Source organism: Xenopus laevis, chromosome 2L (assembly GCF_017654675.1).
Source record: "Xenopus laevis strain J_2021 chromosome 2L, Xenopus_laevis_v10.1, whole genome shotgun sequence".
Taxonomy (NCBI): domain Eukaryota; kingdom Metazoa; phylum Chordata; class Amphibia; order Anura; family Pipidae; genus Xenopus; species Xenopus laevis.
The window spans coordinates 179,621,328-179,645,304 of record NC_054373.1 but is presented as its reverse complement, the minus strand read 5'-3'; the positions used below and the strand labels follow the sequence as shown (position 1 = coordinate 179,645,304).

At 45.1% G+C, this 23,977-nt stretch overlaps 1 protein-coding gene across 2 annotated transcripts; it reads right to left on the bottom strand.

The window, feature by feature from the left end:
* Positions 1-3,361: 3,361 nt before the first annotated feature.
* On the bottom strand, positions 3,362-17,424 carry LOC108707590 (zinc finger protein 11-like). 2 transcript variants are annotated; one of them, XM_041582736.1, is made up of 6 exons: positions 17,141-17,424; positions 12,125-12,984; positions 11,214-11,423; positions 10,128-10,733; positions 6,674-7,489; positions 3,362-4,568 (listed from the first exon to the last, which is right to left on the bottom strand). In XM_041582736.1, exons 2-6 carry the CDS (start codon positions 12,936-12,938, stop codon positions 3,646-3,648), a joined length of 3,369 nt encoding a protein of 1,122 aa, XP_041438670.1. In that variant the 5' UTR covers positions 12,939-12,984; positions 17,141-17,424; the 3' UTR covers positions 3,362-3,645. The 2 variants fall into 2 exon arrangements, with proteins under 2 accessions (XP_041438670.1, XP_041438671.1); XM_041582737.1 differs by having other exon boundaries at positions 17,213-17,424.
* Between the last annotated feature and the right edge of the window lie 6,553 nt (positions 17,425-23,977).

The following is a 23,977-nucleotide window of genomic DNA, read 5'->3' as shown; positions in this document are numbered from 1 at the left end:
TCATATTACCTACCTTCTTTCCTAATCCGAAATCTGACCTTGAGCATAGATGTCATAAATTGGACGTGGTGAGATGTTTGAAAACCTACCTGGAAAGGGTCCTTCGGATAAGATCTTCAGACTCCCCCTTAGTGATCCCGCAAGGTAAAAAAGCAGGGGCTCAACCGTCCAAATCCACGATAGTAGGTTGGATCAAGGAATCCATCCAGAGTTTATACGCATTAAATTCCAACACAGTAGCCTCTACGATTAAGGCACATTCAACCAGAGGCATGGTGGCATCCTGGGCCTTTCATGCTGGGACTACTTCAGAAGAAATCTGTAAAGCAGCAGTGTGGTCTTCTTTCCATACCTTTATTAACCATTACAAATTTGATGTGTTTGCTCACAAATACTCCTCTTTCGCAACTTCAATCTTGAATTCTGCACTAAATGCTAATTAAATACTAACTTCTACCTCTCTAGGTTGGGTTTTCTTCTTTAGTCGATCCCGTTGTTGCCCTCTGCCGTGAACAGGAATAGGGAAAATCATATCATACTTCCAGAGATTGTCCTTTCACTGGACTGTACCACGGCAGTGGGCACGGCTCCAGGATTCAAAGATGGCGGGCAGGTGGCGGAAGCTGGCTTTTATTTTGGTATTTCCTGTCCCATTGAATGGCGGGAGGGGATTAACCTGTTTTAGCCCACTGCCATGTTACAGTCCATGAAAGGAAAATCTCAGTAAGTATGATTTGATTTTCCCTATTATCCAATAGAAAAGTCCGGCTTTTTTTAACAGCCGGTCATTGGGCGAGTCAGTGACCGGAAGAGCAATAGGTCCTGAGTGTCTGTGGCTGCTAGCAGAGTCCAGCACTTCCATCTAATCTGCTACGTCAAGTGTTTGCGGTGCCTGAGAAAGGGCGGAAAAGACTCCAGGTAGGTCCGGACTGGCGGGTTGTGGCAAATGGTCGAGGGGCGGCTGTAAGTTGATATAGACGCTCAATGTTTATTGGGCCTCAGTGTAGTTGAAATGTCAGGGACTATTGTGACTCCCAGACCTGGCTCCAAGCTTAGTGGCTCTTTGTCCTCAACCTCAGCTGCAGAACTGGCCACAAAGCTATTGGGCAGGTTATACAATGTGTTCGGGCAAAACATTGGGCTAGTGATGCTGCACTCCCAAAGGAACAGTCCAGGCCCTTATTTTAATCCATTTATTGCTACTGGAGCCAATCATCACCCACCATTAGTTTCCACTCCTCCCGACACCCTCCCCCTGGCATTAAAGCTCCGCCCCTCACTGCTACCCTCCCCCTGGCATTAAAGCTCCACCCTCACTGCCAGTGACCCCCATTTGAAAGCTGGCAAAGGTAAATTCTTCAAAAACCATAAAAAAGATAAAAATTAAGACCAATTGAAAAGTTGCTTAGAATTGGCCATTCTATAATATACTAAAAGTAAAGGTGAACAACATCTTTTATGCTCTGCCCCCAGCATTACTACTTATAACCACCCTGCCATTATAGCTCCGCCCCTCATCCCCACAAGTTAATAAAAATAAATGTAATAAAAAACAGTCAAGCTGGCTCCCCTTTCCATGTTTGGCTACTGTACGAGACCCACGTACGGCCACGTTTGGCTAGTGTACAAGACACATGGGCACAGCCTGACTATCTCATTAGTGAGCAGCTCATTCACAGATGGGCACCAGTGTTACAAGATTTCATCACTAGAATGATTTTTTTTTTTGTATACCACTATATTACTTGGGGGGGGGCTAATGAAAGTAAATAATCTGTAATATATTGCTAACATACTCCAGAGAGCATCACCTCAGCCCTACCCCAGTGGAGCTTACCATCTAAGGGTCCAGACACTTGCCTGTATCTATGTAGGGCTGTGGGAGGGAACCTGTGGGGTCTTCAATCTCCTATTGGTAAAAGAGCTGACACACCAAAGTAATGAAAATATCTGACTGCCGGGGCAAGGGGAGTTCTTTCCCAAGCACAGCAACACACTGCACTGAGTGATTCCTCCTGCCTCTGGCACTGCAACAAGTGGTATGTTCCATTATGTAACCCTCCCACCCGTAACTCACCTCATTCCTCTTACCTGCCCTATCAACCTAACCCCCCACTTGTAACCCAGAGACCTGCCACCACTACCTCTGCTGGACCTTTCCTTGTGGTTCTATTACGCCCTAGTGAAAGCTTAAGAATCGTATCATTTACAGTGGCAGCACTGATGGCTGGAGAGGCCAGTGACTGATAGCCAGGTAACACTATAATTATAATAAGAACACTTAGCTTTGGCACAGGAAACAAAACCACAGATTCCTTTATATTACAGCAATATATGAAACAGATGTATAACTCCCAGTGACAATGGCTGTACTTCCCATAGTTAATTAAGAACATTCTGTGTGGATATAAATAACGTGTGTAATGCAGAGGGCAATATAAGTGGGTAACAAAGGATAGCTCAGGTAGGTGTGGCTATATCAAGCCAACCAATGAGAGCAAGGCGCAGATACAGTGGGGATGTACATGATGGAAGTGTAAAGGAATCCAGGTTATGAATGTTTATTGCTGTTATACTTACATAGCTCTGCTAGCAATAAAGCACTGTGTGGGCTCGGGGTGGGGAGTGTATTCTTGCTACTCACATCACTACTTCCTTTGCAGCAAAAAAAAAAGAAAATAAAATTAAAAGCCTGTCCTGTGACTTTAAGGCAGGGATTCTAGTCATACACTCAAGGGCCGAGCACTAGTCTCATAAGACACAATGTGGATCATTTGCAGCACTGCTGGCAGGAGAGGCATGGGACTGACTGAGCTAGGACCATACATTTAAAGGGGAACTGTCAGAAAAATTAATTTTATATAAGCTTCCTCATACTGAAGTAAGAAACTTTCTAAATACAATCATATATTCTGCATTGTTTCTGAAATAATCAAGTTTATATTCACTATTGCTCTCTCAGCATCTGTTTCTCTTCATTCTGTCTTCATGCAGCAGTTGGGTGTCAGATATTCATTGACAGTTAGATCCAATATATCTTATAGGGAGGCTCCTTTCCTAGCAGATGTATTAGAGCTCACTCAAATAACTGATTCCAGTACAAACAAAATCTAACAAAATAACTGCCTTTTGCACAAATTCTGCATGTAGAGAGACATGATGTCTGGTGATTTTAATAGAGTGAGCTCTAATACATCTTCTAGGCAAAAGGAGCCCCCTATAAGATATATTGGATCTAACTGTCAATGAATATCTGACACCCAAATGCTGCATGAAGACAGAATAAAGAGAAACAGATGCTGAGAGAGGAATAGTGAAGATAAACTTGATTATTTCAGAAACAATACAGAATATTTAAATTGATTATATTTAGAAAGTTTCTTATTTTAGTATGCTGAAGCTAATATTAGATTTTACTGATAGCTCCCCTTTAAGAAAGCTTAGCAGAGGCAGAGCAAGAAAAAACCACTAAGCATTTAAAGTGTAGATATGGAATCTGAGCATCAGAAAGTAAGAGCCCTGCTTGGTAAGAAAGGAAATGGCATATGAAACAAAAGTTCATTTTTCATGACAGGCTCATCTTTATCAGCACTCAGGAGCCCCTGCCCCACAGAGCTTGCAATTGCCGCTGGACATTCCACCCGATCAGTCAATGTCTTTAACATCTATGTTCTTCTTGTGAGTTTGCTCGTGTCGGGCCAGAGCAGAACTGCATCGGAAACAGCGGGCACAATGGGGGCAGGGGTAGGGGCGCTCTCCCGTGTGAGTCCGCAGGTGGATGATGAGGGTGTTCTTCTGCCCAAAGCCCTTGTCACACACCTCACACTTAAACGGCAGCTCCCCGGAATGGGAGCGCTGGTGTCGGTACAGGACGGAACTACATCTGAAGCTCTTGTTGCACTGGGGACAGACAAAGGGACGCTCGCCTGTGTGTGCCCGCTGATGTCGCACCAGGAAGTAGTTGCAGCTGAACGTGCGCCCACAGTCTTTGCATGTGTACGGCTCGTTGCCCGTGTGGCCAGCCAGATGTTTCCTCAGCTCGTTGCGGCTTGGGAATGTGACATCACAGATGCCGCACTTGTTCATTGGCTGAACGGCCGGAATGAAATCGATGGCTTCGCTGGGTTCCAGCACGGGACGCATTTTACAGTAAGAACTCATGTGACGCTCCAGAGAGGAGCTTTGGCTGAAGGCTTTGCCACAGTGTGGGCACATGAAATGGCTCGGGGCTGCACTGTGAGCTCTCTGGTGCTGACGGAGAAGAGACTGGGAGGTAAAGAATTTGCCACATTTGGGGCAGATAAACCCCCCTGCTTTGTTCTCCCCCACTTCAATCTGTAGATCGTTGTTGCTTTTCTCCATCGCTGGAGCAGGATCCGCCCAACTGCCCTCGGCTCCATTACGGAAATCTGCCTCACTGCTTTTGTCTTTCAGCGAATCAAGGGACCGGTCACTGCCTTCCCAAAACTCCCCATCTTTAGATGTATCCCCAACCTCTCCAGCCTCCTCTCCAACTGAGCCGTCTGCAAAATCAGCCTCTTCTGGGTGCTGATCCACAACACTCTGCACTGTAACAAAGAGAGAGAATGGGACAATGTGACCTGTGTATTGTACATGTGCAGCTCTGCAACCAGGGGCAGTTAGTGGGGCAATTACAGGTTTTAGCTCTTATTACACAACGCAAAAGGACTGGACATCCCACCACTCATTGACTCATGCAGTTTTTCTGGAACAGGCAGTATGAGCCATTTGACTGCACCAAAAAACACTGAGCAAGAGCACGGTAATGGCAACAGTGTGACCAATGGAAATTGTGCTTGTTGGGTAAAGAGAGCTTGCTGCTGCTTATTAAATATGGCAGAAAAAAAAAATTAGGATTCAGTTCGGCCGGGCAGAAAGATTCAGCCGAATCCTGGTTTCAGTGCATATATCTATCTATATAGATATAACAAACAGGGGAAATTTGTGCTCACCACTAGTTTTTAAAATCATTAGGCGGGGGTGCAATGAGGGTGTGACCACAAAAAACATATAGACAAATACAAGATTCCTCTGCACTCAACCCATTATCAATATACAGCGACATTTTGTGCTACTGCTACTGAAAAATGCCTTACCCTTTAAACAAAACAGGGATTGTTTGTCCATATATTGCAATATATTTAAGCTGGCCAACTACGTCAAAGTCATCCCATATCTGGCCAGTCCTATGCTCAATTTTCATCTGATTCATTAAGAATTCTATGGTTTAATTATACATTTTATAAAAGGGACGAATACGTTTTACCTGCAACTTACTAGCTGCTTTCAAAGTAAAACTCCCAAACTTGGCTGCCCTTTTATTAGACACCAGTGGGATCACCTGACTATAGTTGGAGGGGGTGGGAGCTACAACATGGAGCTGGTCACTGCTCCTGTATAGCTATAACAAACAGGGGAAAGTTGTGCTCACCACTAGTTTTTAAAATCATTAGGCGGGGGTGCAATGAGGGTGTGACCACAAAAAACATATAGACAAATACAAGATTCCTCTGCACTCAACCCATTATCAATATTGATAATGGGTTGAGTGCAGAGGAATCTTGTATTTGTCTATATGTTTTTTGTGGTCACACCCTCATTGCACCCCCGCCTAATGATTTTAAAAACTAGTGGTGAGCACAACTTTCCCCTGTTTGTTATAGTTATACAGGAGCAGTGACCAGCTCCATGTTGTAGCTCCCACCCCCTCCAACTATAGTCAGGTGATCCCACTGGTGTCTAATAAAAGGGCAGCCAAGTTTGGGAGTTTTACTTTGAAAGCAGCTAGTAAGTTGCAGGTAAAACGTATTCGTCGCTTTTATAAAATGTATAATTAAACCATAGAATTCTTAAAGAATCAGATGAAAATTGAGCATAGGACTGGCCAGATATGGGATGACTTTGACGTAGTTGGCCAGCTTAAATATATTGCAATATATGGACAAACAATCCCTGTTTTGTTTAAAGGGTAAGGCATTTTTCAGTAGCAGTATGCACAAAATGTCGCTGTCTTAAATATATTGATAATGGGTTGAGTGCAGAGGAATCCTGTATTTGTCTATCTATATAGATATATATATATATATATATATATATATATATATATATATATATAGATAATAATGGTCTTTCAGGGGACAAGCTAGACGCAGGGATCCCCAACCTTTTGAAGCCGTGAGCAACATTCAGAAGTAAAAGGAGTTGGGGAGCAACACTAGCATGAAAAATGTTCTTGGGCTGCCAAATAAGTGCTGTGATTTGCCATTTGATAGCCCCTATGTGGACTGTCAACCTACATTGAGTCTCTGTTTGTCAGTACACCTGGTTTTTAAACAACAAAAACTTGCCTCCAAGCCAGAAATTCAAAAACAAGCCCCTGCTTTGAGGCCACTGGGAGCAACATCCAAGGGGTTGGAGAGCAACATGTTGCTCACGAGCTACTGGTTGGGGATCACTGAGCTAGAGGGAAGGATTTATACAGCTCCTTTATCTTAAGTCTCATACAGCAGCTGTATGGATGGATAAGGTAGTTTACCTCTAGCCTGATTCCTTGGGGGCATTAGATCCTTACTGATAGGCTGTGGGGGTCCCTGTTGGAAAGCTAGCACAGTGTAATAGGCCAGGGGGAGGTTCTTTTGCAGATAACACTCACCTGAGGCGATTCCATCCAATAAGTGACTATGCTCATGTCGGGATAGGGCAGCGCTAGAGCAAAAGCTCCGGTCACAGATGTGGCACAGGTATGGCCGCTCTCCCGTGTGAGTCCTTTGGTGAATAATCAGACTGGTCTTTTGAGAGAAGCCCTTGCCGCATGCCTCGCATTTAAAGGGCATCTCCCCGTAGTGTGTGCGTTGGTGGCGGTACAGGACGGAGCTGCACTTGAAGCTTTTGTTGCAGCGATGGCAGACGAAGGGCCGCTCCCCGGTGTGGGTCCGCTGGTGGCGCACCAGATAAAAGTTCCCGTTAAAGGTGCGGCCGCAGTCGGTGCATGTGTAGCGCTGCTCCCCTGTGTGACTGCTCAAGTGCTTCTTCAGTTCGCCGGTGCTGGGGAAATTGGAGTGACAGATGCCGCACTTATAAATGCGCTGGGTGGGAGTGGCAGCATGAGTCGGAATAACCATGTCAGACTTAACATTGCAGTGGAAGTTTCTGTGCCGAATGAGAGTTGAGCGGTGGCCGAAGCTTTTGCCACAGGCGCAGGAGAAGGGCCTCTCCCCCGTGTGCATGCGACTGTGAATCGTTAAATGCGTCTGGGATTTGAACGTCTTGCCGCAATCTGCACACGCAACAGAGCTCCTCCCACTTCCTTTTGGTGCAGGAGTGTGAATGATCTCAAAATCCTCATCATGTATCACTACCTTACGCATGCTCTCCGTATCCATCGATAGCTTCTTCCGTTTAGCACCACCCCTGGGCTTCCGCACCTCCTTTCTCCTCCGAGATGCCTTCGAATTGTTCTGCTGCCCACCTGTAAGGGACGTGCCACATTATAGGGTATTTCAGTGTGCCACCATATTAGCTGCCATGGACAATTAACAGCAACACAACCATAGAGGATTTCTTGGACAAGCAGAATATCCAAGGCTATTGTGATACTAAAATCTACAATTAGGGGCAGATTTATTAAGGGTAGAAGTGAAATTCAAATTGTGAATTATCCAAGTTCGTTTTGAAGATTTAATTATTTATCATACTCTGGCTCTTGAAGAACTGAAATGTAACTATTCGCCACCTAAAACCTGCTGAATTACTGTATAAGTAAATTGGAGAGGCCCAGGGATCAATTTGGTGATGTTTGTAGCCTTCCTGACATTCAAGTTTTTTTTCTGACAAAAAACTTGAATCAAGTTTTTAGAATTCAAATCAAGTTTTTAGGATTCAAACCGACTTAGATTCGAGTTTTCAGGTCTTTAAATTAGTTCGAGTTCAACAAATTTGATTGTATTAAAAAATTTTGACTAGTCGAATTACAAATTAATGGGAGTTTAGGAGGGTTTATCTATCTTTTAGCATAGATAGATAGAGTATATGGAGGGGTTGGTGTCAGTTAGGAATGCTGGGTTTCATTTGGAGGGATTGAACTTAAATTTTGGTCTTTTTTCAACTCAACTTAAAGGGGTGGTTCACCTTTAAGTTAAATTTTAATATGTTATAGAATGTCCAGTTCTAAGCAACTTTTCAATTGGTCTCCATTATTTATTTTATATCGTTTTTTTTAATTGTTTGCCTGCTACTGAATCTTGGCAGCTTTCAAATGGGGGTCACTGACTCCTTCTAAAAAACAAATGCTCTGTAAAGCTACACATTTGTTGTTATTGCTACTTTTTATTACTCATCTTTCTATCCAGATCCTGTTCATATTCCAGTCTCTCATTCAAATCAATCTATGGTTGCTACGGTAATTTGGACCCTAGTAACCAGATCCCTTAAATTGCAATCTGGAGAGCTGCTGAAAAAAAAAGCTAAATAACTCAAAAACCACAAATAATAAAAACATTTAAAGTAAACCAATTGCAAGGGGGGTAGGGTTTTTGCACCAACTAGGTTTCCTTCCCCTTTAACTCAAAGGTGAACAACCCCTTTAAAGGGGACCTGTAACCCTAACAAATAATTCCAAATCCTATTTTATTTATTATTTTTACAATATAAATTTTGTTTCTTTTAGTCTTGGAAATCACAGTCACATCAAGCAGGCGGGTGCCACACTAGTATTTAAGGCAAACTTGGCATCACGTCACAACCTTGCACCAGAATGGTGATGCCCAAGTTACACGATTAGACAGTGAGTAGAGAGGGAACGTGAGGACTAATATGGAAGGACAGAATGAATAGTGAAAGTAATAGGCTTAGAGGCGGCGCAGGCAATATATGATTGACAGCCAAGATTTTTAAAAAGGGTTTAAAAAGGGGATATTATAATTATAATAAAAAGAATGCTGGTTTTATGTTTAATTTGAAAAGTACTTTTATTACATAGCTTTTTATGGGTGACAGGTCCCCTTTAACTATGTAACTCAGTCCAAGTAAGTCTTTTATTTTAAAATCCCTATAAAGACTCTAAACAGCCCACAGAGTAACCCACCTTCTTCCCTGTATTCAGCGTCATTTCTTTTAAATCACAAGCCACTCACTCATTTCAGCTACTTCCTAGTGTGAAGCTCCACCCATTTCTTTTCTGAGCCCTCCCTCTCTCTCTCTCTCTATGAAGACAGTCTCAGAGGTGCCTGCTCAGAAAAGAAAAGGAAGTATCTTAAATGAGATGCAGTTGAGCAGTTTGTGATTTAAAAGAAACGAGACTTAACACAGGGAGAAATGTATGTTATTTTGGACACAATCTAAAGTAATTTTAGAGGTTAAAGGAAAAATGTAATTTTACATATTCTTTAAGTACAGCCCCCACCCTGTCAAGGCTCAAAGTGGTTTGATGTGCAGGCCCTAGTCTGGAACCCAGATGGGATATATGCTAATTTGCTCTTCTAGGAACCAACAGTAAAGGAAATGTATGTGGTATGTTTATTATTAACTTGGGGTGCGGCTGAACTGATTTTATACTGCTAACGGGTGTTGACTGGATTTAAACTCAAAAGCTCTAAAAAGCCTCTGATGTAAAAATAAGAGTCCTGCGTGGGTCCATTTTTTGGACCCATACCTGACCCGTACCCGAAACCTGCAATCCGCAACCTGGACCCGCATTCTAACCCGCTTGGACCCGCTATCTGACCCAACCCGCAATTGCCTTATCCGCATCCTGGACCCGCTGACCATCAAGAATCAGGAACTGCGGTCATTGTAAACCCGAAGTGACATCATTGGAAGTAGGCATGATCAGAAAAAAGGAGTAAAAATCGAGAAGATCCGCGTCTATACCCGCACCCAGAACTTCTACCCGCAGGGTACCGCAGATTTTTTCCGGGTAACCCGCAGGTACCCGACCCGCTGCAGGACCATAGCAGAATCTCATCCGCTCGCTGAAGTGAAAATAAGAATAGAGAAAAATAAGCCACCTTGATGAAGAAAACCCCCTTATTGAGCTTGCCACAATATTATGAAGAGCCTGGAGCTTGCCTGGCACTGGAATCAGGTAACTCCAGGTATGTAGCACTCACCTCTCTCCTTGTCTTTCTCACTGTGATGGTGACGAACCAATGCTGAGCGAGAGCAGAAGCCCTTGCCGCAGACTTGGCACAGGTAAGGACGCTCCCCAGTGTGGGATCTCAGGTGAATCACTAGGGTGGTCTTCTGGGAGAAGGCTCTCTCACAAACTTGGCACTGGAAGGATTTATCGCCAGTGTGGATCCTCTGGTGCCGGACCAGTAAGTAGTTAGAGTTAAACCTGCGCCCGCATTCCTTGCACCAGTATCGCAGCTCCCCACTGTGGCTGCTCAGGTGACTCTTCAGCTGCGCTCTGCCTGTGAAGGCTGCACTGCATACCCCACATTTATAAAGGGACTGGCCGAGGCTTCCACTCACATCAGCACTCATGTATTTCATTGGCTTGCAGCTGCAGTGGAACAGGCAGTGCTGTATAAGTGAAGACTGGTAGCCAAAGCTTTTCCCACAGCCCCTGCAAATAAAAGGCCTGTCTCTGGGGTGTGTCTTCTGGTACATGGGGACTTCTGAGCTGTGCTGTGGGCTACCAGTGCTGTTCTCCTCAATGTTCTCTAGTTTAACTGGACTCCGTGTCAGGAAGCTGCCTTGTACTGAAACTTCATCTGCACAACCAAATAAATACAGTGTCACCAGCGAGACCTCAACATGCCATTTCCATTCGTAATCCCATGCCTGCAGATTTAACCCTACCCACCCTTTCCCATACAGATACATCAGGTGCACTGTCTAAGGCATCTCCCTCCCATATGTATAATTACAAATATACAGAGAAGGAATGTTCTGGGCACACAATAAGCTATGCCCTCATACTGTCCTGTCTAAGGGAATCAATATGGCACCTCCTCCCATATGTATAAATACAAATATACAGAGAAGGAATATTCTGGGCACACAATAAGCTATACCTTCATAATGTACTGTCTAAGGGAATCAATATGGCACCACCCTATGAGTAGAAATATGACACAGGATGCGAGGCTTAAAACCCACACTACGGCAACTCCATTTAATAAGATGCCACGTTCAGTAGTGTAGGTAGTTCTCATGACTATAACCCAGAGAGTTAAATACCCCACCCTTACCATAGTCTTTCTTTATATCCAGCTTTTCATCATCACCAACGTGCATTTCCATCACCAGTTTTCCTTGTATCCTCCCACAATCCATCTGCTGTTCCACCCACTTCCTATCCCCCACGGCGGTAAAGGAGAAGCCATCGGCTGCTTTTCTCAGCAGGATTTTGGGCAGTTTCCATTTCGCATCCTTGTCGCTGACCCCATTCTCCTGATTTTCTGGTGTGGAGAAAAGAGAGGCACGTTAGACACAGCCCCACAGAGCACAATAGGGCATAAAGAAAGCTATGGCAGTAAGACCCAGGAGAGAGAGAAAAAAGAAACCATTGACGAGAGAGAAGGGAAACCATTGATATGAGAGAGAGAGAGAGAGAGAGAGAGAGAGAGAGAGAGAGAGAGAGAGAGAGAGAGAGGAGACCACTGGCCTGAGAGAGAGAAGGGAAACCATTGGCGAGAGAGAGAGAGAGAGAGAGAGAGAGAAGGGAAACCACTGGCCTGAGAAAGAGAAGGGAAACCATTGATGAGAGAGAAAGGAACCCATTTGAGAGATAGAGAGAGGAAACCATTGGTCCGAGAGAGAGAGGGGAAACCATTGGTCCGAGAGAGAGAGGGGAAACCATTGGTCCGAGAGAGAGAGGGGAAAACCATTGGTCCGAGAGAGAGAGGGGAAACCATTGGTCCGAGAGAGAGAGGGGAAACCATTGGTCCGAGAGAGAGAGGGGAAACCATTGGTCCGAGAGAGAGAGGGGAAACCATTGGTCCGAGAGAGAGAAGGGAAACCATTGGTCCGAGAGAAAGAAGGGAAACCATTGAGAGATGGGAAACCACATGAGAGAGAAAGAACGAGACAGCATCCACTCACCTGTGTGCACCTTCAGAAAGTGAGGGGGGGGAGAAAGAGAGAGACAGTATCCACTCACCTGTGCACAGCTTTCCCTGCTGGTGCCTTTGCTGGTGGCGGATAAGAGCGGAGTTGGTAGAGAAACTTTTCCCGCAGAGCTGACAGGAATATGGGCGCTCCGCCATGTGAGTTCTCATGTGGGTGATGAGACTGCTCTTCTGGGAGAAGTGTTTGACACACAGCTCACACTTGTACGGTTGCACCCCCATGTGCAATCGCTGGTGTCGGTACAGGACAGAGCTGCAGCTGAAGCTCTTGTTGCACTGGGGACAGACAAACGGACGCTCCCCAGAGTGAGTCCTCTGGTGACGCACCAGGAAGTAGTTACAGCTGAATGTGCGGTTGCACTCTTTGCACGTGTAACGCCTCGCACCTTTGTGACTCGCCAGATGTCTGCGTAGCTCATTGGGGCCAGGCAGCACCATATGACACAAGCCACATCTGTAACTGGATGGGACACTGAGAGCAGGAGAGGAGGAACTGGTGGAAAGCTGACAGTTGCCCCTGCAGTGCAAGGTCTGGTGATGCACAAGAGAGGAGCGTTGTACAAAGCTTTGGCCACAGGCTGGACAGACATGACTCTCTCTCATGTGCGTTGCCTGATGGACACTCAGCAGAAACTGAGACTCAAAGGTTTTCCCACATTCTGGGCAAATAAATCCACAACTGTCCTTGTCCTGGGGGTAATCCTCTGTCTCTTCTCCAGCAAAAGCCTCAGCCCCCCAGTCCTCATTAACATTCTCTTCCTTAGCTTCAGTCTCTTGTCCCTCCTCCACTAAAAACTCACTAATCTCACAAGGCTCCTCTTTAATGTGCAGAGTGCTCTCATCCATGGCTCCGGCTCCTCCACTTCTGCTGCTCCGTCGGCAACTCGAGGGTCTGTACGAGACAAGGACATGAATAAAGGTGGTGCACCTATAGGGGCAATAGATCTAACATCAGACTTTAAGGGGGCATTAGAGAAGAAGCCTTAAAGGGATACTGTGATGGGAAAAAAATTTTTTTCAAAATGAATCAGTTAATAGTGCTGCTCCAGCAGAATTCTGCACTGAAATCCATTTCTCAAAAGAGCAAAACAGATTTTTTTATATTCAATTTTGAAATCTGACATGGGGCGAGACATATTGTCAATTTCCCAGCTGCCCCAAGTCACGTGACTTGTGCTCTGATAAACTTCAATCACTCTTTACTGTATCTCTAGTACAACTTGCAGTACAGCTTTACTGCAAGTTGGAGTGATACCACCCCCCCTTTCCCCCCCAGCAGCCAAACAAAAGAACAATGGGAAGGTAACCAGATAGCAGCTCCCTAACACAAGATAACAGCTGCCTGGTAGATCTAAGAACAACACTCAATAGTAAAAACCCATGTCCCACTGAGACACATTCAGTTACATTGAGAAGGAAAAACAGCAGCCTGCCAGAAAGCATTTCTCTCCTAAAGTGCAGGCACAAGTCACATGACCAGGGGCAGCTGGGAAATTGACTAGCCCCATGTCAGATTTCAAAATTGAATATAAAAAAATCTGTTTGCTCTTTTGAGAAATGGATTTCAGTGCAGAAGTCTGCTGGAGTAGCACCATTAACAGATGCGTTTTGAAAAAAACATGTTTTCTGATGACAGGATCCCTTTCAGTTGGCCATAGACACAATCGTATGAATCATTGAACGATTGGATTTTCCAACCTGCCACTAACCATTCAGATCAAATAAAGTAGTAAAAGAACATGTTCCTGGGCATTATTGTGTTGAAACAGGAAAGGCCCCAACAGAGTGTTCCACAAAGTAGAAAGCAGGGAATTGTCAGGAATGTCAATGTACCCTGTAGCCTTAAAGGGATACTGTCATGGGAAAAAAAAATTTTTCAAAATGAATCAGTTAATAGTGCTGCTCCAGCAGAATTCTGCACTGAAATCCATTTCTCAAAAGAGCAAACAGATTTTTTTATATTCAATTTTGAAATCTGACATGGGGCTAGACATTTTGTCAATTACCCAGCTGCCCCTGGTCATGTGCCTGCACTTTAGGAGAGAAATGCTTTCTGGCAGGCTGCTGTTCTTCCTTCTCAATGTAACTGAATGTGTCTCAGTGGGACATGGGTTTTTACTATTGAGTGTTGTTCTTAGATCTACCAGGCAGCTGTTATCTTGTGTTAGGGAGCTGCTATCTGGTTACCTTCCCATTGTTCTTTTGTTTGGCTGCTGGGGGGGGGGGAAAGGGAGGGGGTGATATCACTCCAACTTGCAGTACAGCAGTAAAGAGTGATTGAAGTTTATCAGAGCACAAGTCACATGACTTGGGGCAGCTGGGAAATTGACAAAATGTCTAGCCCCATGTCAGATTTCAAAATTGAATATAAAAAATTCTGTTTGCTCTTTTGAGAAATGGATTTCAGTGCAGAATTCTGCTGGAGCAGCACTATTAACTGATTCATTTTGAAAAAATTTTTTTTTCCCATGACAGTATCCCTTTAAGCTTTCACTGGAACCAGGGCCCCGGTCCAGTATTCCTCCTGCACATTTAGGGTTCTCCTGGGCTATTCCATCAGACTGCTAGATGAACAAGAACTTCAATGGTGGTGACACTTGCCGTGTGTTGCACATAGTCACACTGGGTTTGTGTGTGCTGTTCGCACATACTATAGCCCTCAGACTGTAACCCCTCAGACTGTAACCCCTCAGACTGTAACCCCTCAGACTGTAACCCCTCAGACTGTAACCACTCGAGCAACCAGTGTTCCAAAAAAGGAATTAGAGAAGAGGTGCCCAGATATCTTTGGATATTATGTTACCTGCACCCACCTACTTACCTGCATACAGTCACCAAGCTTGCAATAGTACCTACCTACAGAGCCCCAGTCATATCAGCTGCCTAATTACATGTATAGATAGAGATAGTATATACCCCTGTTGTAATTCCTTATACCACACAGCTTAAAGGGGAACTCTGGCTTCCAAACCAAAATTTGATAGAGACCCACATAACCCCCTATTATACCTATCACTGTTATCGGTTTCTTCAAAAAGTATAAATAAATGCCATTTTCTATGCTGAAATCCTGCTGTTTAACCGTTCTCTCTCTTTCTGCATCATTTGAAATTCTGGCAAGGAAGGAGGGACTAAACACTGATGTTACACATTGTTAACAACTTCTCCACAGTTTACACACAGCATGCAGGAACTACATAACCCACAATGCATTGCGTTGTTCCTTTCCTTATTGAAATCACGTGTGCAGGGAATTGTGGGGTTTGGAGGATGCAGGCTGAGGACAGATGACTGTTGATGCAAAGTAACAGTAGTCAGTCAGCTCAGCAAGGTAGTCAGACAGATCAGCAGGAGAGCAGGGGACTAGGCTTAGGGAACTGTCAGAAACCATTAAAAACCATGACAAGTCTGCTTATTGTTTAATTGATGTATATTGCAAAGTTGCTTGAAACTGTGTTTACTTTCAAACAGCTTAAGTTATGTTTTTTCTTGGGGCCAATGCATGTGCTCTGCAATAAAGCCCTCTCCTGGGAAAGTAACTGGCAGCAGTGTAGGGTGAGGGCACCACATTAGACTTGGCAGAAACAAAACTGCAGCCAATGATCTTTCGGCCAGATCTCGATCGGGGAAGCCCGTCGGGGGCCCCATACACGGGCCAATAAGCTGCCAACTTGGTCTGTCGGCCCGTGTATGGCCACCTTTAGTCAGCGACTTGAAGGGAGGCCACATGGGACATAACTGTTCAGTGAGTTTGCAATTGATCCTCAGCATTCAGCTCAGATTAAAAAGCAACAGATATGACCCATGCGGCCGCCCTTCAAGTCTCTGATTGGTTACTGCCTGGTAACCAGGCTAACCAGTCAGTGGTAACCAAGAGAGTTGAAAAGCAGGAAGTAGTGTTCTGGCTATTATGTTAGACATCCAGTCACTCCAGCCGTTATACATTACATTTTTGGCTAACTATATTAGAAACATGTTTTATTTTGCACAGCCTATTTACCCAGTTTTTATTTTTACACTGAACAATTCCTTTAAGATAGAGCCTTAATTTAGGGTCAGGTTTCATGTGACCTGACTGAATCCAGACTCCTGGACTATTTGCAACCCACCCTAAAGCTGATTTTTAAAAGATCAGATCCTGACCGTGAGACCACGATCCTCTCAGAACGATCGTACGAATTTACCATCAACTAAAAAGACCAATTTGCCAGGAAAACAAAGGGGAGCTTGACCCTGCAAACATCGATAGATTGCACTGGGACCGACAGATGTCGGCCGAAAAATCGTAAGATGTACGATCGTTCGAATCCCACTAACCGCACGATAATTACGAAGCATTGGTCGGACTGCCCTAAAATCGGTCGTTAGCTTAATTCATTGTATTATCTCTACATTTGATCTCTATCTATCTGTAACTTATTATTATTATTAATTTATTGCCCATGAATACCTTTCACTGATCTAACAGAATATATGCTGTGCCTTTCCAGCTTTCATTTGTATTTTGTCTGACGAAGGGGCCTTGGTGCTCCGAAAGCTTGCAATCTATTTTTATTGTTAGTCAATATAGGTATCACTTCTACACCTCGTGCACCTGACTGGCCCAGCCAATAGAAATGCAGCAATTGAATTAAAACGGAAGTCATGAAAGCAAAGTCTCTTTATCCCCATGGAAACAGACTCCCCAACCTGCTGGGCCCCACACACACCCCCTGACCACTGTTAATGGGCTCCTGGCTGGTATTGCAGGTGCCAGGAGATAGACAAGAGGTTACACACACAGAAAAGTGCCCCCTTTACATGTGCCCATGGGAGCAATAAAATAAGACGTTCCCTGGGGCATTTCCGTAGGAAATAAAAGTTCCATTGTTTCCATGTACAGCAGCTGCACAGGGCAAAGCCACACCTCTAAGCACTGACTGACTGACTGACTCCCCACAAAGGAAGGGAATAAATACCACAACTCAGGAGCCACAGTAACACCGCCTGTCAGTGCAGCCTTTGTGGGGGATTCATATCCTTCAAACAGAACAATAAACGCGCCTCACCTTCCAATGAAACACGTCTCAGCCCTACATGCACCCCTGCAACGCGGACTTGCAACCGCCCAACTCGCTTACCACCGGACAGGAACAGGGCCGGGCGGATCCATTCCTCGGCAGCACGAGGGGGTCTCTTTCCCTCTACGTTCCACCACTCACACCTCCTTCAGTAGCCCCGCCCCAGTGCGTGTTCGGTCACAGAAGCCACTACCCTGAGAAGCGGGGCAGCCTCCTACGTACTAAATACGTCCCCACGCTAACCATACGCTGCTATGCGTGCCTTTCCCAGCTGAGAAATTCTCTACCCATAAGCCCACGCGCGTAGATCCCCTCCATGGCCCTGTCACAACTGCAGCAGGTTATTATAGAGTGAGCACAACCCATAGAGTCATGACTCATGACAGTACCTTCCTCTATAGAGTAAAGCCCAGGGGGAGACATTTGTAGGGACTGAGGGCCATAGGGACCCATAATATCCCAACAATAATGGGCCCCTGACCCTGAGTGACCCCTCACAACAACCTTGCCTCCTTTTCTGGAAGAAAATACCGTCCTGTCTTCTTTTATATTTATCTTTTTTCCCTATTAATAACTATGTGATCAGCCATCATTTTTACTGGCCAGGCAAGTAAAACACGGGCCAGGTGGCAACCCTACTCACAGTCCAGTCTCCTGTATTGGGGGGTCAGTATGTGTTTGTAGCCGCAGCTCATGTGTCTCACTCTCTCCTGCCAGTGGGAAAGACCGTGCCCTGCTGGGGGTGCTGCAATTTAAGGCTGGGCCCCTCACCAATCTCATTTTAGGGCCCCATTGGCCACCTTTACTTCCTGGATCCCCTATACCCAAATGTAAGGCCTACTTCTCCTACAGTTCTACCCATGCCTTTTGTGCAAGTGGAATGAGGGTATTTGCCCTTTGTGTTCTCATAAATGGCTCTACCCTGACCTACAAACAAGCCCTACACATGTCTCTCAGGTAAGTATTAACTGGGCTCTTCTTGATGCGGGTCAAAGTTTCCTACCTCCATCCCCAACAGAATGGTCCAGTAGGTGGAAACTATCCAGGCTCTGGGGCTGGAGAAGTGTTTGGAAGAAGATCCAACATGTAGTCAGAAGCCAAAGGTCAAGGACTAGCAACAGGATATCAGTGGACTACTGACTTCTGTACAAGACTGAGTTCTGTATAGGATAGTCAGGGTGAGGGCTGATAGGAGAGTAGTCCGGGTATTCCTGCTTGAGCAATGTCCCTAGGGCCACAAAGTTAATATCAGGATAGAAATATTGGAAAACTAGAGGGATAACAAATTTACCACCGCAAAGACAGGATTTGATGGAGGGATTCAATTAGCACCCATTCCCATTTTTTCTTCTACCCAAGAAACCTTGGAATATTCAGATCTACGGTAGATAACAAGTTGTCTAATTCCAGGCAGTGCCATTCTGTGGCTACTACATAGTAACATAGTAAGTAAGGTTGAAAAAAGACACACGTCCATCAAGTTCAACCTTTTTTTTTTTTATATCTGCCTAACTGCCAGTTGATCCAGAGGAAGGCAAAAAACCCATCTGAAGCCTCATCAATTTGCCTCAGAGGGGGAAAATTTCCTGACTCCAAAATGGCAATCGGACTAGTCCCTGGATCAACTTGTACTATGAGCTGTCTCCCATAACCCTGTATTCCCTCACTTGCTGAACACCATCCAACCCCTTCTTATACCTATCTAATGTATCAGCCTGTACCACTGATTCAGGGAGAGAATTCCACATCTTCACAGCTCTCACTGTAAAAAACCCCTTCCGAATATTTAGGCCGCACCTCTTTTCTTCTAATCGGAATGGGTGACCTTGTGTCAGCTGGAAAGACCTACTGGTAAATAAAGTATTAGAGAGATTATTATATGATCCTCTTATATATTTATACATAGTTATCATATCTCCCCTTAAGCGCCTCTTCTCCAGCGTGAAAAACCCCAATTTGGCCAGTCTTTCCTCATAGCTAAGATTTTCAATACCTTTTACCAGCTTAGTTGCCCTTCTCTGTACCCTCTCTAATACAATAATGTCCTGTTTAAGTGATGGAGACCAAAACTGTACGGTATATTCTAGATGGGGCCTTACAAGTGCTCTATACAGTGGAAGAATGACCCCCTCTTCCCGTGACACTCTGCCCCATTTAATACAGCTCAAGACCTTATTTGCCCTTGATGCTGCTGACTGGCATTGCTTGCTACAGCCAAGTTTATTATCTACAAGGACTCCAAGCTCCGTCTCCATTATGGATTTGCCTAGTGCAGTCCCATTAAGGGTATAAGTGGATATTTTTACATCCCAGGTGCATGACTTTACATTTATCAACATTGAATCTCATTTGCCACTTAGCTGCCCAGATTGCCAGTTTGTCAAGATCCTGTTGCAAGTGCCAAATACTGGATGGAATTAATTGGGCTGATAGTTTTGTGTCATCTGCAAACACTGATACATTACTTACAACACCCTCCCCTAAGTCATTAATGAACAAGTTAAATAAAATAAAGCAAATAAAGTTCTTGTATAAAAAAAAGAGCATTAACTCAAGGGATGAAAACATAATTCTGCCTCTTTATAGGTCCCTGGTGAGGCCTCATCTGGAGTATGGGGGCAGTTTTGGACTCCATTAAGAGGGATATAAATGAGCTGGAGAGAGTGCAGAGAGTAAGTGCAACTAAACTGGTTAGAGGGAGGGAAGAGTTAAATTATGAGGGGAGACTGACAAGGTTGGGGATATTTTCTCTGGAGAAAAGGTGCTTGAGAGAGGACATGATTAGACTTTACAAGTAGAGCAGGGGTCCCCAACCTTTTTTTGGACCGGGGACCGGTGCCCAAAATTTTTTTCACAAGGACTAGGGGGTGGGGATGGGGTTGGCAGGGTCAGGGGGGTCAGCAGCAAGTTTGGCCAGCGAGAGTGTCCGCGGCCCGCTTCTGGGCTGTGGCCCAGCGGTTGGGGACCCCTGCATTAGAGGACATTATAGACTAATAGCAGGGGCCCTTTTTACCCCTTCAGACTAGAGGAAAAGAAGTTTCATTTAAAGGAACAGAGTAGGGGGTTCATCACAGTCAGGACAGTGAGGTTGGGGAATGCACTGCCGGGTGATGTTGTGATGCTGATTCAGTTAATGACTATAAGAGGGACTTGGATGATTTCTTGGACAGACATAATATCAAAGGCTATTGTGATACTAAACTCTATAGTTAGTATAGATATGGGTATATAGAATTTATGTGAGAGTAGGGAGGGGTGTGTGTATGGATTCTTGGTTTTTATTTGGAGAGGATGAACTTGATGGACTTTGTCTTTTTTCAACCCCCATTTAACTATGCAACTATGTAACTATATATATCTCTCACAACTTGGCCTTTCAAGTGCAGACAAATGCATTGCCACCTGCTGGTCTCACCTGTTACTGCAGGAGATTTGCTTTCCTTTTTCCACTTTACGACTCTCCAGAGCACAAGCATCTACCACTTAGATTGTAACCCCTGTGGGCAAGGGACCTCCTTCATCATGTCTTTCATCAAACTGACCTCATGTAGCTATAGGTTTCCTTGAAAAGGGTCCTTGTGTGGGACTGAAACGTTGGATCAATAAACTTTTTCTTTTTTTCTCCATTTGTTTTCTTACAAAATCCGGTGAGAGCCATCACTTTTTACCCTCTATGAACTTTTAATGCATGAGCACCCAGGTTTCGTCCATTTTTTGGGGGTGTGCGGCCCATACATGCTGCTTTATATATATATATATATATATATATATATATATATATAGCGGGTGCAGAGGGGTCAGCGAGTGGAAGGAAGGCTGTGTAGATGCTGCTTCTGACGGCAGTTAATTTTAGCAGTTCCTGATTACGAATCCCCCAGCTGCTGTGTCGCTAATGAGAGGAAACAGCCGCAGACATAGGGGCCTTTCTGAATTTCCTGAAATATCTTGATCCCAGGCACTACGGTGGGTGAGTAACCGCACTCCCAGCTGCAGGATTTCCCCAGAATACCAGGCCTGTTGGGGCAAGTCCTGCCATGTCAGAGTGAGGGTTCAGGTTTCTATATCATCAATCCAAGGGGCCCCTGGGATTGGCACAGACTGGTTAGGATTCTCCAAAATACATGGATGTGTGTGTGAGTATTGAATAGAATATATTTTGCTGATAATGTTAAACTTCAGTGTCAAAAAGTTGATCTTTCCAGCAGTGATTTGAGGTAGTATCCCTACAGTTCTTGCAGTTTTGGGTAAAATCTTAAGGGAATCCATGGGAATGATATAACTGGGATGATCTCTCTGTACAGTCCCAGAGGCTCCTGCTGAGAGCTACAAACCATTTCACCTTACTGTTTGCCCCTTCCTCACCCCAAACCCCACGGTGGGAAGCCCCATCTACACCAGGTAACGGAGGGACTGGGGGAGCATTTGGAGTCTGAGGTAATAAGAAATCAAGTCTGCAAGAATCTGCTCGTAAAATGTATACACTATATGTGTGTATATAATGTTGGGTGGGTTCCTATAGGATGAGTGTATACACTGTAGGGCTGGGTGGTTCCTATAGGATAAATGTATATACTTTAGGGCTGGGGCGGGTTCCTATAGGATGAGTGTGTATACTGTAGGGCTGGGGGTTTCCCATAGGATGAGTGTATATACTGTAGGGCTGGGTTGGGTTCCTATAGGATGAGTGTATATACTGTAGGGGCTGGGGGTTCCTAATAGGATGAGTGTGTATACTGTAGGGCTGGGGGGTTCCCATAGGATAGTGTATATACTGTAGGGCTGGGTGGGTTCCCATAGGATGAGTGTATATACTGTAGGGCTGGGGGGGTTCCCATAGGATGATGTTATATACTGTAGGGCTGGGGGGTTCCCATAGGATGAGTGTATATACTGTAGGGCTGGGGGGTTCCCATAGGATGAGTGTCATATTACTGTAGGGCTGGGGTGGGTTTCCCATAGGATGAGTGTATATACTGTAGGGGCTGGGGGGGTTCCTATAGATGAGTGTATATACTGTAGGCTGGGGGGTTCCCATAGATGAGTGTATATACTGTAGGGCTGGGGTTCCTATAGGATGAGTGTATATACTGTAGGGCTGGGGGGTTCCCATAGGATGAGTGTATATACTGTAGGGCTGGGGGGTTCTCATAGGATGAGTGTATATACTGTAGGGCTGGGGGGTTCCTATAGGATGAGTGTATATACTGTAGGGCTGGGGGGTTCCTATAGGATGAGTGTATATACTGTAGGGCTGGGGTGGGATCCTATAGGATGAGTGTATATACTGAAAGCCTGTGTATGTTATACTTATATTAAAGGGGTAGACTCCCTGGGTGGTCCTTAGTTAAAGGAAAGTTTTAGTCTCCTGTTGGCTCTGTCTCTATCAAGGATTTTTCTTCATTTATCTCCCTCCCCTTCTGCAATAATTGCAAGCTATACATTTCCATTTCCAGTCCCTTCCACCCCGCCCCATCTCTTCCACTTTATTCTCTGTTGTCCCAGGCTGACTCCCAGCTGCTGCTGAACTACAACTCCCAGAATTCCCTTCACACCAGTAAGTGAGTGGGAGGGAAACCAGTTAACACAGGCCCCTGGAACCTCTCATACAGACATGTACATTCCTGCCCACACACATGCCTCAGCCTTCTGGGAATCTCTCTCCTCAGGATCCATAAACTCCCTGACCCCGGGGCCCAAGGTCAGCCATTTTGATTATGTGAGCATGAAACTGTCACTCTATTCCCAGTAACAACTGCCTCCTGAAACTCTCCTGTAATGTATTGTGTGCTTGGTCTGGCCCCTCTGTGAGCTCCCCCTGTTCAACAAACAGAGACACCCCCTGTTTCAACACACAACATTCATGTACTGCAAAATCCACCTCTGCAACTTCTACTTCTAATAATGTCTGTGCTCCCAGCCATGCAATCTGCTACATTAGAGACCATGACATCACACAGTGAAGAATGGGGGTCCCCAACATTTTTTACCCATGATCCACATTCAAATATAAAAAGATTTGGGGAGCAACACAAGTATGAGCTGTAATTGGCTTCAGCCTACAGGAGGCTCTGTTTGGCAGTACACCTGGTTTTTATGTAACCAAAATTTGCCTCCAAGGCTGGTATTCAAAAATAAGCACCTGCTTTGAGGCCACTGGGAGCAACATCCAAGGGGGTGAGAGCAAAATGTTACTCATGAGCCACTGGATGGGGATCACTGGTGTAGAACATCAGAGGCTGTGACCTCACAGTGTAGTAGGTTAGGGGCTGTGACCTCAAACAGGGAAGCACATTAGAGGCTGTGACCTCACAGTGTAGTAGGTTAGGGGCTGTGACCTCAAACAGGGAAGAACATTAGAGGCTGTGACCTCACAGTGTAGCAAGTTAGGGGCTGTGACCTAGCACAGAGAAGAACGTTAGAGGCTGTGACCTCAGACATTGTAAAACGTTAAAGGCTGTGACCTCATGCAGAGAAGAACTTTAAAGGTGTGAGGTCACAGCCTGTAACTTTCTTCTCTCTGTGAGGTCAACAGCCTCTAATGTTCTTTTCTGTGTGAGGTCAACGCTTCTAATGTTCCTCTCTGAGTGAGGTCAAAGCTTCTAATGTTCTTCTCTGTGTGAGTTCACAGCTTCTAATGTTCTTCTCCCCCCCCCCCGAGCCCCATGCTCCAGCCACAACTCCTGTTTGCCTTCCCAGGCCCCAGCCACAACCCTCCACACATACTTTATTCTTTCTGCAGCCACAATCAGGGTCATGTAGGGAGGTCATGGGGCAGCACCCGGAATTTCAGACCAGGGAGCAGGTCTGGGTTGGCAGGGCCCATGA

What these genes read in the sequence shown, in the direction of transcription:
- LOC108707590 (XM_041582736.1), bottom strand. Translation starts at nt 12,938, where the DNA reads ATGGATGAGAGCACTCTGCACATTAAAGAGGAGCCTTGTGAGATTAGT. An exon ending in GCAGGGAAAGCTGTGCACAG is followed by an intron (nt 11,424 to 12,124) that starts GTGAGTGGATAC and finishes TCTCCACACCAG; the next exon opens with AAAATCAGGAGAATGGGGTC. An exon ending in ATTGGATGGAATCGCCTCAG is followed by an intron (nt 4,569 to 6,673) that starts GTGAGTGTTATC and finishes TCTTTGTTACAG; the next exon opens with TGCAGAGTGTTGTGGATCAG.